This window comes from Schistocerca nitens, chromosome 1 (assembly GCF_023898315.1).
Source record: "Schistocerca nitens isolate TAMUIC-IGC-003100 chromosome 1, iqSchNite1.1, whole genome shotgun sequence".
In the NCBI taxonomy this organism is placed as follows: Eukaryota; Metazoa; Arthropoda; class Insecta; order Orthoptera; family Acrididae; genus Schistocerca; species Schistocerca nitens.
Genome location: NC_064614.1, coordinates 787,712,973 through 787,729,370, shown reverse-complemented (window position 1 = coordinate 787,729,370; position 16,398 = coordinate 787,712,973). Strand labels below are relative to the sequence as shown.

Genomic DNA, 16,398 nt, shown 5'->3' with positions numbered 1-16,398 from the left:
GGCACGTGCCCCGCTATGACTCTCACCAGAGTCACCCATCAGGCCACGTGTACCAGCAGTGACTCATGCAGGAGTCGTCATATCTTGGCGTGTACCGTCGGTGGCTCACTCTGTTCAACATAAGTTAGTGAAAAAGAATAAGTGTTATTTTATTTCTTCTGAAAAATATAACTAACAAAATTTCTATAGTAAGAAAACACAATTCAGTGTCATAAAGTTAACTAAATATAATACACACATCAAAATAAGTTTTGCATCACCTCAGTTGCAAGAGTTCCGTAAACTGTACAGAAATTTGGAATAGAGATCAACATAAACACCATTTCCACCCTTTTTATTGCTCATGAAAACCACACATTGGATGTTGTACCACCATGCAGCGAGACCTTCAGAGGTGGTAGTCCAGATTGCTGGACACACCGGTACCTCTAATACTCAGTAGAACTTCCTCTTGCATTGATGCATGCCTGTATTCCTCATGGCATACTATCCTCAAGTTCATCAAGGCACCGTTGGTCCAGATGTCCCACTCCTCGGCAGTTCGGCGTGGATTCCTCAGAGTGGTTTGTGGGTCATGTCGTCCATAAACAGCCCTTTTCAGTCTATCCCAGGCATGGTCGATAGGGTTCATATCTGGAGAACATGGTGGCCGCTCTAGTCGAGCGATGTCATTATCCTGAAGGAAGTCATTCACAAGATGTGCATGGTGGGGGTGCAACTTGTCGTCAGTGAAGACTAATGCCTCACCATTATGCTGACGATATGGTTGCACTATCGGTCGGAGGATGGCATTCACATATCGTCCAGCTGCTATGGTGCCTTCCATGTACATGTACGCTGGCCCCACATAATGCCACCCAAAAACAGCAGGGAACCCCAACTGTGCTGCACTCGCTATACAGTGTATGTAAGGTGTTCAGCCTGACCGGGTTGTGTCCAAACACGTCTCTGACGATTTTCTGAGTGAAGGTGTATGCGACACTCATCAGTGAAGAGAACATGATGCCAATCCTGAGCGGTCCATTCGGCATGTTGTTGGGCCCATCTGTACCGCGTTGTATGGTTGCATGGTGTTGTGGTTGCAAAGATGGACCTCACCATGGACGACAAGAGTGAAGTTGCGCATCATGCAGTCTGTTGCGCACAGTTTGAGTCGTAACACAATGTCATTTGGCTGCACGAAAAGTATTATTCGACATGGTGGCATTGCTGTCAGGGTTCCTCCGAGGCATAATCAGTAGGTAGCAGTCATCCACTGCAGTAGTAACCCTTGGGCAGCCTGAGCGAGGCGGGTCATCATCAGTTCCTGTCTCTGTGTACCTCATCCGTGTCCGAAAAACATTGCTTTGGTTCACTCCGAGACATCTGTACGCTTCCCTTGTCGAGAGCCCTTCCTGGCACAACGTAAAAATGCGGACGCAATTGAACAGCGGTATTGACCGTCTAGGCATAGTTGAACTATAGACAACAGGAGCCGCGTACCTCCTTCCAGGTGAAATGACTGGAACTGATCGGCTGTTGGACCCCTCCGTCTAACAGGCGCTGCTCGTGAATGGCTGCTTACATCCTTGGGCGGGTTTAGTGACATCGATGAACAGTCAAAGGGACTGTGTCTGTGATACAATGTCCACAGTCAATGTCTGTCTTCAGGAGTTCTGGGAACTGGGCTGATGCAAAACCTTTTTTGATGTGTGTATTATAATAAACAGAAATGTAACTGTAAAAACATAATACTTAAAAATATTACAAACTTGGTTTTTCCATGCAATTAAAGCCATTTGTAACATTCCTTGCATTTTTTCCTTGACTTTTTGCAGGCTGTCTGTATGATTCAAGAAAATGTCACTCTTTTTTAAAGTATTTCTTTCAGTATTTATTTGTTCAATGCAGTGAACTCAAAGATGATCAATAATTTTTTCTCCAACAGGGTGTATACGACCCGGGACAAACGGGAAATCCGGGAAAAACCCGGGAATTTTTTCATCCGGGAGAAAACTGTGAAAAACCCGGGAATTTTTCATTGTTTTAGCTTTCAGTTAAATTTTTGTAATTTTGACTGCAGAATTGATTCTCTAGCAAAGGATGTTATTGTATCCTGCTACTGGAGAATGATACTGCAGCAATAAAATATAAACGAGAGGGGAAAAAAATAAAACTTCAGTGGCAAAGGAAATGTGCAATTTACAACAACAAAAAACCTTGCACGCACAAGCGTCGGAAAATAGCAAAAATATGTCAAAGGCCATAGGGCGCAGACTGTAATTCTTCGTAACAATGAACTGCTTGCTATGAGCATGACGTCACAATTGTTCACATTAGGTTCGTTTGAGCAATTGCCAGCGGTCTGTTGTGCATGCGCATTTGACTCGTTTATAAGCAGTACCTTCTCCCGCTACTTGAAGTTTGGCTGTTAGCTGTATCGGTAGTAGCAGCAAGCAGCCAGATGCAAACGAGAAAAATTTTTCTCGCGCACCCTAGCTGCCAGATTCACGCTTTCACAGAGTTGTAGTGGGGACGGGGTTAACCTCCATGTGACCCGTGTTTACGTTAAGTGATTTCGCTGCTTCTCTTTGTGTACAGCTCCCATGTCAAATGAAAACAAAACGAATTTCTGTGGCCGGGAGCTATCAAAGTGAATTAAAATACATTCACATAATTACGGAGGGCAAAAATATATTATTAATTTCAGTTTTCTGATTTTATTTTATTTCAAAGTTAGTAGCAGTCAAGCATTAATTGCCTTGCAGAACAAGGAAGTTATTTTTGCAAGTTTGCTAAAGAAATTTGGCTTTATTAATCTTTCCGCCAAGGCAATCATTTTATTTGAAACGAAGTGTTTCATTCCACAGTATTGGCTAGTTCCAACTGTTCACTGAATTTCAAGTGCACGTTATCATCTTCTGTCATATATGGCATTATGCCATAATACAGAACCAAAAATGAGATCGTAGAGTACTGGTACTCCAAGAAAATTTACATCCCAAAAACCACACTGAAAAGCTTAATATCAGATGGGACCTACTTCATTGTGAATCTGGAAAAAGCCAATTTGCACTTCAAGCCGAATTATGCATTTTAGTATGGTTTGCAAAATTCCGATGCTCTGTGGAGTATCCTCTGATGCCCTGTTTCTTTTATGGTGTAGTGTAAGCTCTCTTAGTGCTTTATACACACGAACATACGGGCTTCCTACACCACTGCAGTTGCCCATGCACAATAATGCCTGTTTTCTGACGCTCTCTGGTTACTGGTAAATCGAACCTATTTCTAACAGTCTCCGGATAGTATTGCGAACGGTGGTTAGAAAAGCGTTACTTTCAAAGTAAATTTCTTTTCACGCAAGATGAATTATGTTACGTTTGAGAAAGTGGGATGGATATCTAAATCACAGAGCGATCGAAACTGAACAGTTTGAGGACCAGCCACTTACATGAATTTAGAGCCGAGACATTAATGGCATAATTTTAAATTTACTGACACATTTGTGTGATGTGTCTTAAAGTATAACACACGCACAAAAAAAGATCAATATTAAATGTGAAAGCTTAGCTTCTGTTGTAGCGTATTAATCTTGGAGACTAATGTTATACGTGCAAGCTTAGCTTTTCTTGTACATATATGTACTGTGTACATTAATGTAAACCGTTAACTTTTCCTCTTGTGTGTTCGTGCTATGTAACTAGTGATCTTGCTGTTGGCTGACTATAACACGTGTCCTATGCTCTGAATAGCTGCTGTCATCGGCTGGCGAGATCTCTTGGCTTGAGATATGACTCGCTTACAAAAGGACATCGCAACCTCAGTTTCAAGCTCCGGAAACTAATGCGCTGTGTTTGGTGCAATTCGAACTTAGACTTTCGTAATACGAAAATATGCAGTGCATATGTTGCTGCAAATCAAAGGTCATTCCAAAACTTCTCTCTCTCCCCCCCCCCCCTTTTTTTTTAAGTCTCTCCAAAACTTCTTTGCCCTGTCTTTTCTTTTTTTCCGGGAAGTTCTACGCGATTGTATAAAACGTTAACCATTCAAAGGATTGAAAAGTTTTACAGTTCCGAGGGAAAATCTACGTAAAACCTACAGTCACTTAGCACAGAAAAAGTGTTTTTTCGCCCGGGAAGAAGCATGTTTTTTAAACGGGATATCCGGGAGAAATCCGGGAATTTTTTCCCCTTGTCCCCGTATACACCCTGTCTAAATTTTAATGCAGTTTTGTTTGTTACACAGTCTTTGATTTATACGGGGTGTTTCAAAAATTGACAGCAAAACTTCAGGAATGGATTTCTCATCTAACAAGAAGGAAAAAAAGCTAGTATACCTCTGCTCTAAAATGCACACCTTAAGAGCTATGAGCACCTCTTTGTCTTTGATGCTCTGATACAAATCTCTTGTTCTGCAAGCTCTTTGCTCTGCATACTTTTTTTTGGTGTGGGGGGGTCGGGGGTGTAGTGTGGACCAAAACAAGGAAGGAAAAAAAAAAAAAAAAACCCTCCAGTAAACGTAGGCTCTAAAATGCATACCTTAAGAGCTGTGAGCAATTTTCAGTAGTGAAGATCGAGTGTTCATACCTCTTAATGTGTGTATTTTAGAGTGCATGTCTACTGGACAGTTTTTCTTATTTTGTTTCATACCTCCTCCAAAAATATGGAAAGCAAAGAGTTTGCAGTAGAAGGGAATTTTTTTCACAGTACTGAAGATTGTGCTCATAGCTCTTAAGTATGCATTTTAGAGTCCACTTTAACTAGACGTTTTTTCATCTTGTTAGATGAGGATTCCGTTCCTGACATTTTGCTGTTGATTTTTGGAACATCCTGTATACCGTGCATTTATTAATCAATTCCCATGCATAAATTGTGTAACAGTTTTTCTATACCATTTAATGGCTGCAGTAACACTTAGTTTGTCAGATTAATTGACACTCTTTTGTGTGTGTTAATATTACAAAATAATAATAATAATAATAATAATAATCATAATCATCATCATCATCATTATGCTTCAGTTTACCTATCCCTTGGCCAATTGTACTAATGTGATTCTCGCATGTAGTTAACATACACACTAGTCTTTTGTCAGTCCATTTAAAAATTCAGCTTTCATACATCATTATTTCGCCCTGTACTTCGTTTGCCTGTGTCAGTAGAAATATTTTGTTTATTTTGACAGCACCACAAATAAATTAACAAAAAACCTTCAGTCAAAGGGACACTCATGTAATAGCTGCTTATAAATAATTTACAGCCCTTGAATAATAATCCATTTACAACATCATTTAAATGTTGTTTTCTCAGTTGTTGCATTTCCTTTGGTGTATGTGTCAATATTATAAGTGTAACCTTCAAGAAGACACAGTTTATATACTTCTGTACCATACTTACGGTGCTCACCTGGATTATTGGCAAAAACCAAGTCATCTTCTCCTTGAAACTATACTTTTGCCAATAGGTGTTTTCGCAAGATTTAATGGCATTTTTGAAAGTATCAGCAATTGCTTGTACTATATTCCAAGTTTTGTTCAATTGATCTTCAGAGTTAGCTAATTTATTGTCCAAAACCCGTATAAATTTCCATATGGATATTTTTCAATTGTGTGCCGTGGCATTTTTTATGCGTGTGTACGTATAGATGTCCTTTTTAGACCAATATAATGTGTTTTCTGGTGTGGCGCTATACCCATAATAAGCAGTATGCCAACAAAAGTATTCATTTTGCCTCTCACCACAAGCTGCTAGGCATGTTGGCTGCTGCTAGATAAACAATTTAAGCATTGCCCTGCATATTTGTTTCATCAGGTATCATTCAAAATATATGATAAGTGAAGAACAATTTGTATAAAGGAACCGTTACTGCGGTCAACATTTTCAACTAACAATTCTTCCTATAAGAATGAATCGGATTTTGAATCCTCCATCCTCCTCAGTGGTAGATTGTTCACTTCATTAACTAATTATTCATCTTCATTTCACACATGAACAAAATCCTTGCCTCAAGAGATTAGAGTATTCTTGGTCTTCTACTTTTTTTCTTCTTGTAATTACAGATTCATAATATGAATCATTTACACAAAAGAACAAAAGAAACTGGTACACTTACCAAATAATTGTGTAGGGCCCCCACGAGCACGCAGAAGTGCCGCAACACGACATGGCATTGACTCAACTAATGTCTGAAGTAGTGCTGGAGGGAATTAGACACAATGAGTCCTGCAGGGCTGTCCATAAATCCGTAAGAGTAAAAGGGGGTGGAGATGTCTTCTGAACAGCACTTTGCAAGGCATCCCAGGTATGCTCAATAATGATCATGTCTGAGGAGTTGGGTGGCCAAGGGAAGTGTTTAAACTCAGAAGAGTGTTCCTGGAGCCACTCTGTAGCAATTCTGGATGTGTGTGGTGTCACATTGTCCTGCTGTAATTGCTCAAGTCCATCAGAATGCACTAGGGACATGAATGGATGCAGGTGACCAGACAGGATGCTTATGTACGTGTCACTTGTCAGAGGCATGTCTAGATGTATCAGGAGTCCCATATGACTCCCACTGCACACGCCCCACACCATTACCGAGCATCCACCAGCTTGAACAGACCTCTTCAGACTTGCAAGGTCCAGGGGCTCATGAGGTTGTCTCCATACCCATACACGTACATCCACTCGATACAATTTGAAAAGAGACTCTTCCAAGCAGCCAACATGTTTCCAGTCATCAACAAGCCATTATCGTTGTTCACAGGCCCAGGCGAGGCGTAAAGCTTTGTGAAGTGCAGAGTCATCAAGGGTATACGAGTGAGCCTTCAGCTTTGAAAGCCTATATCAATGATGTTTTGTTGAATGGTTCTCATGCTGACACTTCTTGATAGCCCAGCATTGAAATCTGGAGCAGTTTAAGGGTTGTATTTCAGTCATGTTGAATGATTCTCTTCAGTTGTTGTTGGTCCTGTCCTGCAGTACCTTTTTCTGGCCACAGCGATTCCGGAGATCTGATGTTTTACTGGATTCCTGATATTCATGATACACTCGTAAAATGGTTTTATTTGGAGATCCCCACTTATCGCTACCTCGGAGATGATGTGTCCCATCACTTGTGCGTCAACTGTAACACCACATTCACATTCATTAAATCTTGATAACCTGCCATTTTAGGAACTGTAACCGATCTAACAACTGTCCACTAACTTGTTGGCATTTATAGGCGTTGCCGACTGCAGTGCGCTATTCTGCCTGTTTACATATCTGTATTTGAACACACATGGCTACACCAGGTTCTTTGATGCTAAATTGTATTTCCACATCCATATTATCTCCTATTGATGTGGGCAAAAATTAAAAGAAGGAAAATTCCAACCACATCTCTAGTTACGCGTACTGTAAAAATGTGTGGTCAGGGTGAACAAGCAGCATGAGTATTCCATAGCTTCCAACATGTGATGGTCCAGTATGAATCATAATGAGTATAATTAAATAAGTTACTGCAACACACTAAATGCAGTTAGTTTTGACGTCCCATCAGAATGTCTGTTCACGATCAATATCTCTGGCAACTCTTTACAGTGATCGTTCTAAACAACAGTACACTCACGCAATCGAGTACAGGCCTTATTCTGGACTATTTATTTTGAAGATGGAGTAAGTCCATAAACAAATGAGGTCACTTAATCTGTGATTAAATTAGATTAAACTTTTTCTGTCAGATAATATCTCGTGTGGGTTTTTTGTTTTTTAAATTATTATTATTATTATTATTATTATTATTAAAGAGATGGACTTAAACAACTTTGAAAGTAGTTATCAGTACAAGCATGAACATGTTAGTAAAGTCAAGAGGTAGCAACACATTTAATCTGTATTTTACTAGTCTCATGCTAGCCTTAATCTAAAGATTTGATCCTATTAAGTACTCTGTCGTCTTGTACTATACCATTTTATTGCTGCCATCAACAGACTCCCACTCCTTTCCCACAATAAATAAAAAAAAAATTAAAGCAGTGAGCTCACTGAGGGAGGGCAGGTGGCAGTGTATTGAGTTTCATCTACATTTGTTACGTTTCAGTTATTGGTATGTTTGCAGTTGAAGCTCTGGTTCCAGAACAACCTTATTGATCATAATCTTTAATCATGGTGTGAGGTATTTGCCACTCCATATGGATAAACCATGATTCCTAATATAAGGCAATTACATTTAAGGTTATGCAATCCTTTTTGTAAAAACAGAAAATTGCACTTACCAGTTAACGATGCTAGTGCCTGTCGATGTAGTACCTTGGCTAGCTACTCGCTGTTGCCAGTGTTTCTGGAGGTCTTGGAAGCAAACAGGGTAATTTTCAACTGCAGTGCTTGTAAGCTCATTTGCCACAGCTCGTTGGATGTCTGCAATTTTCTCGCAGAAACAAGGTAAAATCGCAAGGCAAGAGGTCAGGTGTATATGGGATTGCAATAAAACTTCTGGCTAGATTAACAGATAAAGCAGTATGGGGTCCTGCATTGTCTTGCAGTAAGAACCAGTCCCAAGAGTGCCGCAAGTCAGGGTGGCAACATCTATCTACATCTGCATGGATACTCTGCAAATCACATTTAAGTGCCTGGTAGAGGGTTCATCGAACCACCTTCACAATTCTCTATTATTCCAATCTCGTGTAGCGTGCGGGAAGAATGAACACTTATATCTTTCCGTACGAGCTCTGAGATCCCTTATTTGATCTTGGTGATTGTTCCTCCCTATGTAAGTCTGTCTCAACAAAATATTTTCGCATTCAGACGAGAAAGTTGGTGATTGGAATTTCGTGATAAGATACCGTCGCAACGAAAATCGCCTTTCTTTTAATGTTGTCCACCCCAAATCCTGTATCATTTCTGTGACACACTCTCCCATATTTCACGATAATATAAAACGTGCTGTCTTTCTGTGAACATACTTATCGGATATAATCGAGAGGTGAGTTTGTGAACAGAATCCTGCACCAGCAACACCTTCACAGTTATGGACATCTGTAGAGACAGTGTGGCTCAATATTTCTGCAGGGGACTTGCATGACTTGTTGAGTCCATGCCACATCAAGTTGCTGCACTGTGCCGGGCAAGAGGCGATCCGACACAATATCAGCAGGTATCCCGTGACTTTTGTCACCTCAGTGTAATAGTGTTAATTGTTCATTTTAATCTGATAGCAACGTTTGGTGTGTTTCTGGTCAGTTGGACACGACCATCCCAGCCAGATATAATAGCTCTGTAGAGCTTCTTTTTCTAATATCTTTGTGTTCCAGCACGGCTTTACTATTGAACAGGAAGGTGGTAGACATTAATACATATGGAATTGTGTTTGTATAACTGATAGTTGAGAGGATATTAATTTACTTACAAAATCTTTTCTGCTCTGTTAGGTAGTTCCTCTTTCAAAACCATACTTTTTGTGTACTAAATTAATTGCCATTTATTTGTAGCTACCGGTACTTGTGTGTTGGCTCTCTTTAATTTTAGCATTTGGGAGGAGAGTCCTTTTTCCTTGGTTGTGAGTCATTTCTTTTTCCTTTCATTGATTTCAGAGTGCTAATAGCAAGAATCCAGCAGCAAAGCTTCTTCAGCAGCCCAGTATATCAATTACTCCATTACCTCGACAGACAACTGGAGTGTCCCAAGGAAATACTCAAAATTCTAAACATCCTGGTCTGCCAGGTCATCCAGGAACGCCGGGTGCGAAACCCACATTTGTAATTTGTGAAATATGTGATGGTTATATAAAGGTATGTAAACCATGAAAAAAGTTACCGGCTTTTGAGAATTTTGTCTCATTGTTGCCTTACAAATAAAATGTTACATTTCTATTTTAGGATCTGGAGCAGCTTAGGAACCATATGCAGTGGATTCACAAAGTGAAAATTCATCCGAAGATGATATATAATCGGCCACCATTGAACTGTCAAAAATGTCAATTCAGATTTTTCACAGATCAGGGCCTGGAACGTCACTTACTCGGTTCGCATGGGCTTGTTACTTCTAGTATGCAGGACGCATCAAACAAAGGAAAAGACAGTGGCCGGTGTCCAGTCTGTGGACGGGTGAGTGATGCTATCATTTCTTATGAATATCTTATGTTAAAGTAATTAACTTCGCTGTGGTATTGACATTTGTTGATAAGTGATGTAGTCGTGCGACTTGAGCGCCATGTCACAGATCGCATGGCCCCTCCCGCTGGAGGTTCAAGTCCTCCCTCGGGCGTGGGTGTGTGTATTGTTCTTAACGTAAGTTAGTTTAAGTAGTGTAAGTCTAGGGACTGATGACCTTGGCAGTTTGGTCCCTTAGGAATTCACGCACATTTGAACATTTTTTGAGTGATGTAGTTCAACTGTTGCCTTATGACAGATTCAGGGTGAAGGAGACATCTTGAAATAATGCTACGTTTTCATGATTGAACCTTCATATAAGGTTAAAACTGTGTCGCGGACTAGAACACAGACCACTATACCATTTTCTGGTACTATTTTTCTTATCTGGCATGCCCCAAGATTTATGGGAAGTAGTCAATGATATTGTTCATTTGTTACTGTTCGACTGTTAGGTGTCCTATTGATTCCACTTTTGTTGATGCAGTTGGCATATTATGCACTACTGCCACTTAGCAGTATATAACTGTAAGACAAATAAGATTTCCCTTTGCAGCAATGAGCTTAAACTGTATCAGTTGAATGCGTCCTTTGTGTTATTGAGAATCGGTAGCTTAGGGATATAGAAATTGAACCAGCTTCATTATTTCATTTTCATCATATACTGACTTCCACACTCAACAGATATTAAAAAAATTTCGTGCACTGACATTTGGAACTGCTTTCACAGTGTCCGTAATCTTACTCAGTAGCAGAAAAGAGCCACTATTATGTTAGCACCAGACTCACTTGTTCATTTCTTTTTATCTGTTGGCTTATAGGTTTACAATCTCTTCATCCAAAACTGGAAAGAAAGAAAAAAAATAGCTTCCCCTGTCTTTATGGTCATAGTGCTTAGGTGAGAAATTGTCTCTTTCACCCAATGGAATTGTGAGAGTTCATATGTCATTGTGGAAATTACTGTGTTTCCATTAGCATGCTTTGTGTTGTGACAGGTGTCCATATAGTAGTTATTTGACAATTAGGATTGACAGTTTGTGATTGGAGGTACAATAGACATTGATTTCCTGTTCCTTGTGTATGTCTGATAATGTGTTGAATCTTCTTTGCTCAGCCAAATTTTTGTGTTTGATAAATAATTTCAACCAATGGAAAATTCAAGATGGAATATAACAATATTATGAAAAGGAAACTTGCCACTCACCATATAGTGGAGGTGCTGAATCGTCGATTGGCACAACAAAAAGGCTGTCACAAATAAGCTTCAGGCCAGCAAGGCTTTCGTCAAAAATAGACCCCCTCCCTTACACACACACACACACACACACACATACACACACACACACGACTGCAGTCTGTCAACTGAAGCCACACTGTGAGCAGCAGCACTGCGTGATAGGAGTGGTGACTGAGTAGGGTAAGGAGGAGACTGGGGTGGGCAGGTGGTGGGATGTGAAGTGCCGATGGGGGAGTGCGAGGGAATGATGTGGTGGGAGGGTTGGGCAGCTATGTGCAGTCACGAGGGAATGTCAGGCCAGAAGGATTACCTGAATGTCTGATATGTTGCAGGGAAAGTTCCCACCTGCACAATTCAGAAAAGCTGGTGTTTGTGGGAAGGATCCATATGGCACAGGCTGTGAAGCAGTCATTGAAATGAAGGATATCGTGTTGGGAAGTGTGCTCAGCAACAGGGTGGTCCACTTGCTTTTTGACTACAGTTTGTCAGTGGCCATCCATGCAGACAGACAGCTTGTTGGTTGTCATGCCCACATAGAATGCAGCACAGTGGTTGCAGCTGAGCTTGTAGATTACATGATTGGTTTCACAGGTAGCACTGCTTTGGATGGAATAGGTGATATTTGTGACTGGACTGGAGTAGATGGTGGTGGGAGGATGCATGGGATAGGTCTTGCATCTAGGTCTGTTACAGGGATATGAGCCATGAGGTAAGGGGATGGGAGCAGGAGTTCGGTAGGGATGGATGAGTATATTGTGTGGGTTCGGTGGACGGCAGAATATCACTGTGAGGGGGGTGGGAAGGGTAGTGGGCAAGATATTTCTCGTAGTCGTAACCCTGGCAGATAATGCAATTGTTACTAGAGCCCTGGTTGGCACTGATTTATGAACGGGGATGCTCCTCTGTGGCTGGATAGTGAGACTTTGGGAGGTGGTGGTAAACTGGAGAGATAACGTAATGGAAGATTTGTTTTTGTACAAGGTTATCCTCCCAACTTTGTACAAAAACAAATCACCCGTGCCTTATCTTTCCAGTCTCCCTCCATCTCCCAAAAGTTTCACTGTCCGGCCACAATGGAACATTCCCCTCGTTACTCAATACCATCCAGGACTGGAGCAACTGCATTACATTCTCCGCCAGAACTTCAACTACCTTTCATCGTACCCTGAAATGAGAAACATCTTGCCCACTATCCTTCCCACCCCTCCCACAGTGATATTCTGCCATCCACCGAACCTACATAATATACTCGTCTATCTCTACACAACCCTGCTTCCAATCCCTTACGTCATAGCTCATATCCCTTTAATAGACCTAGGTGCAAGACCAGTCCCATAAATCCTCCCACCACCACCACCACCACCACCACCACCACCACATACTCCAGTCCAGTCTCAAAGATCACCTATCCCATCAAAGGCAGGGCTACCTGTGAAACCAGTCATGTGAGCAACAGGCTGACTGACCACATGAATGGCCACCAACAAAATGTGGCCAAGAAACGAGTGGACCAACCTGTTGCTGAGAACGCTGCCACACATGACATCCTTCATTTCAGTGACTGCTTCACAGGCTGCGCCATATGGTTCCTTCCCACCAACACCAGTTTTCCTGAATTGTGCAGGTGGGAACTTTCCCTGCAATACATCCCACACTGTGTCCTCTCCCATCCAGACCCTTCCCTGTTCGTATTCCGCTACTACACAGCCCTCATTCCACCATCGCATCCAGTCCTTTTACTTCTCTCCTTCAGCCGCTACCCCCTCCACCGCTCCCCTGCCCGCCGTCTAACCTCCTGACTGCACATAGCTGCCCAACCCTCCCTCCACTTCATTCCCGCGCACTCCCCCATCAGTACTTCACGTCCCCCACCCCCTACCCTACTATCCCACCACCTGCCCGCCCCAGCCTCCTCCTTATCCCCACCCAGTCACCGCTCCCATCATGCACTGGTGCTGCTGCTGCTCACAGTGTGGCTTCAGTTGCCAGTGACTATAGTCTCACGTGTGTGTGTGTGTGTGTGTGTGTGTGTGTGTGTGTGTGTTCAATGGCAACTTTCCTTTTCATAATATTGTTAAATAATTTCATTATTTGCATATATTGTGCTAAATTTGAAGCATATAGTGCTTCCAGCAGTGTACGTCAGTAATAGTTGTGATCAAGTGATTTCTGTTGTGCATCTCTTTGCCATTAGTTCTATATATCCATGAATTGAGGTTGTAAATTATTGGTGCGTAGTACATCCTGTTTCACATCATGTGAAAATCTTAAGTTACGAATTTAAGTCTTTCCGAGTCCTATTTTTAGTGTCGTGTGTTGTGCTTTCTCTCTGTAGTTTGTATGAAATAAAATAATTTGTTTACAAGAATGCTGTATAATTACATAGGTTTCTTTCATTCCAGGTTTATCAATGGAAACTTCTTAGTCATGTTGCAAGGGATCACAATATGTCTCTAAAACCAGCACACCTGTCATACAAATGCACAGTATGCACGGCAACATTTGGAATGTATAAACAGTTCGAGAACCACGTGTATTCTGCTCACAGTGTAGTTGCAAAGAGAGGTGTCGTGGACAAGAAAACTACGCAGCCACCAAGATTGCAGTCAGGTGATACCATACTGAAGCCATTGAAAATTAATGACGAGATAACAATAATTCCACAGCCAGCAAGACCACGCCCAGGTCCTGCAAGTAGAACAGGTGCAATACCAGCAGCAATGCAGCAAAAACAGGAAAAGGTCTATTACTGTGAACAGTGTGAGGCAACATTTGATGGTCCGTCAGGTTATATTATGTATGTGGGCCACATGAAACGCCGACACCTGCGATTGTGTAATGTGAAAGTGTGTAGGTTGGAAGACTGTCCAACTTGTAGTCAGCATGTGTCACAGGAGGTACTTGACCATATAGCAGATAATAAGAGTGGTGTTGATGTTATTGAACTCTCTGATGATGAATTATTAATAGCAGGTCAGGGTCGGAATGAAATAACTATAACTAAAGTACCCTGTGCCCCAGGACCAAAGAGATTCAAGCACAAGCTTCAGCAGAGAAGTAATGTACAAGTAATAGAACTAGAAGATAGCCCAGCAAAAAACAAAACTAATGATGACACTCCATTCCGAGAAAATGGGGAAGACTCACTGCATGCAGTAAAAGAACGGTTACGAAGAAGGAAGAGCCTAGAGATAAGTCAGGTTGATTCTGAATGCTCATCTCCAATTTCTGGTGATGATATACCTTCGAAGAGACGCAAATTAGATGATGAATAGTTACTATATCTTGCTATAAGTATGGATTGCTCTTTAGTTGTCTTGCTTAATGTCTTAGCTGTTATTTCGATGGGTAGGAAAAGTATGATACTGAGTTAAAAGTAAGTAAAAATTTCTTCATGTGGAAATTACAGTAATTCTGTATAATTTATAATAGCTCATAATGGTCTGAATCAGTGGTTAGTAAGACTGTTCTCAATTCTGAAATTGTACAGACTGATTATATATATATATATATTTGTGTGTGTGTGTGTGTGTGTGTGTGTGTGTGTGTTTTAAGGAAGGAGCAGGCGGAAAACAATAGGTAGTATAAATACTTAACAGTGGAATTTGTGCAGTGTTGTATTTATTTCTGGACACATGTAATAAAGAGAAGCCATCATCTGTATAACAGGACAACAAATCTGTGTAATCTAAAGAAAGACAGCCACTTTTTTAAGTTTAACCAAAGTGGATTCTATGGTTGTGTTTGTAGAATGTGGTGAAGTTGTATGTGTAAATGTGTAAGCTGCATATTTGCTGACCATATGTGGCTTCTGTAAATCTTATAACGTTATGAACATTTAGCTGATCTGTGAAAGTGGCTGGAAATGTGTTTTTAGGAAGGAAAGTATCATACTAAAATAAACAGGCAGCCAAGTAATACCCGATAAATCAACTGAACTGAGACACACTTCAAATTTTGAATTGTATATTTCTTTTACGACTTTCAGTTGTAAGTCAATATTAGTCGCCTTTTTGTGAGTATACTGTTTCTTATGTTAACTGTTAAATGAAACAATATTCACAATGTAATTTTCCACACAATGTTGTATTTTCGTGCCACAACTATTAAAAAGTAATTTTACACGACTGCACTTCAGCGAAGCTTGTAGATCTTATTTTTGTTTACATTATATCATCAACTGCAAATGTGCTGAGGGTCAAGTATCCTGGCAAAACAGCTATTGTGTATGAAGTATGCCAAATTAGCCATGAAATTTTCAGCTTTTGATTCTGATATTTGGTGTATGTATTATGTAAACTATTGGAATTTTGTTTTGATGTGAAATAGCTACAAGCTCTTGTGTTTTTGTTATAATCAGGTACATAGAATTTCCTCTCAGGATGGTGTACAGTCTGCAAATTCTGAAATCATATTTGATTTCTAGCCTGAGAATTATGCTTAAGAAGCAACTGCTCTTTAGAATAACTGTGTACTAATCCCTTGAGTGCTTTTATAAATACTGCATATGTGAGCGAATGTAGGTTATCTATGTAAAATATTTATTAGTCTGTGCATCCTCTATTTGTGAAAACATTTTAAACAGTGAAGTGGGAGCATGACATACTGTTTCGGATAAGTGCATTCCATCAGACACAGTGTATTTGTGTGAAACTATTAAGCCAAACTTTGTTTGGGCCTTCATTAAATATTTACATATTTATTTTTTTCTTTAATGTAATGTACAGTTTTTATTCTGGAACAAGGAGTATTGAAAAATGATTGCAATGTTGCTTAAGTGATACTGACTTCCTAATAGGCATAGTTCAATTTTGTTCTTGGACAGAAGATTAACAAGGTAAGTACATAATAAAATATTAGTATAAGACACAAGAAATCTAACAGAGGTGGGTAACTAATGCTTTGTCCTAGACATGAGAGGCTGGTGTGGCAAATATGCAAAGATTTAGATTTGGATGTGCAAAGATTTAGGTTTAGATGAAAAGGGGAGGGATCCTTGACAGGTTGAAGCTTTGACTCTGTTGGTGGGGTGTGCTCATTGCTCATTTTGAGTGATAACTGTAGTTGCATTGAT

At 40.5% G+C, this 16,398-nt stretch overlaps 1 protein-coding gene across 2 annotated transcripts in view; it reads left to right on the top strand.

The window, feature by feature from the left end:
• LOC126261967 (MOG interacting and ectopic P-granules protein 1) overlaps positions 1-16,085 on the top strand; it is a 111,983-nt gene extending 95,898 nt beyond the window's left edge. For both annotated transcript variants that reach the window (XM_049958584.1, XM_049958583.1), the window contains 3 exons: positions 9,530-9,727; positions 9,815-10,042; positions 13,727-16,085. In XM_049958584.1, coding sequence (XP_049814541.1) covers positions 9,530-9,727; positions 9,815-10,042; positions 13,727-14,599 — 1,299 coding nt within the window. In that variant the 3' untranslated portion in view covers positions 14,600-16,085. The remainder of the gene's footprint in view (positions 1-9,529; positions 9,728-9,814; positions 10,043-13,726) is intronic.
• The last annotated feature ends 313 nt before the right edge of the window (positions 16,086-16,398 follow it).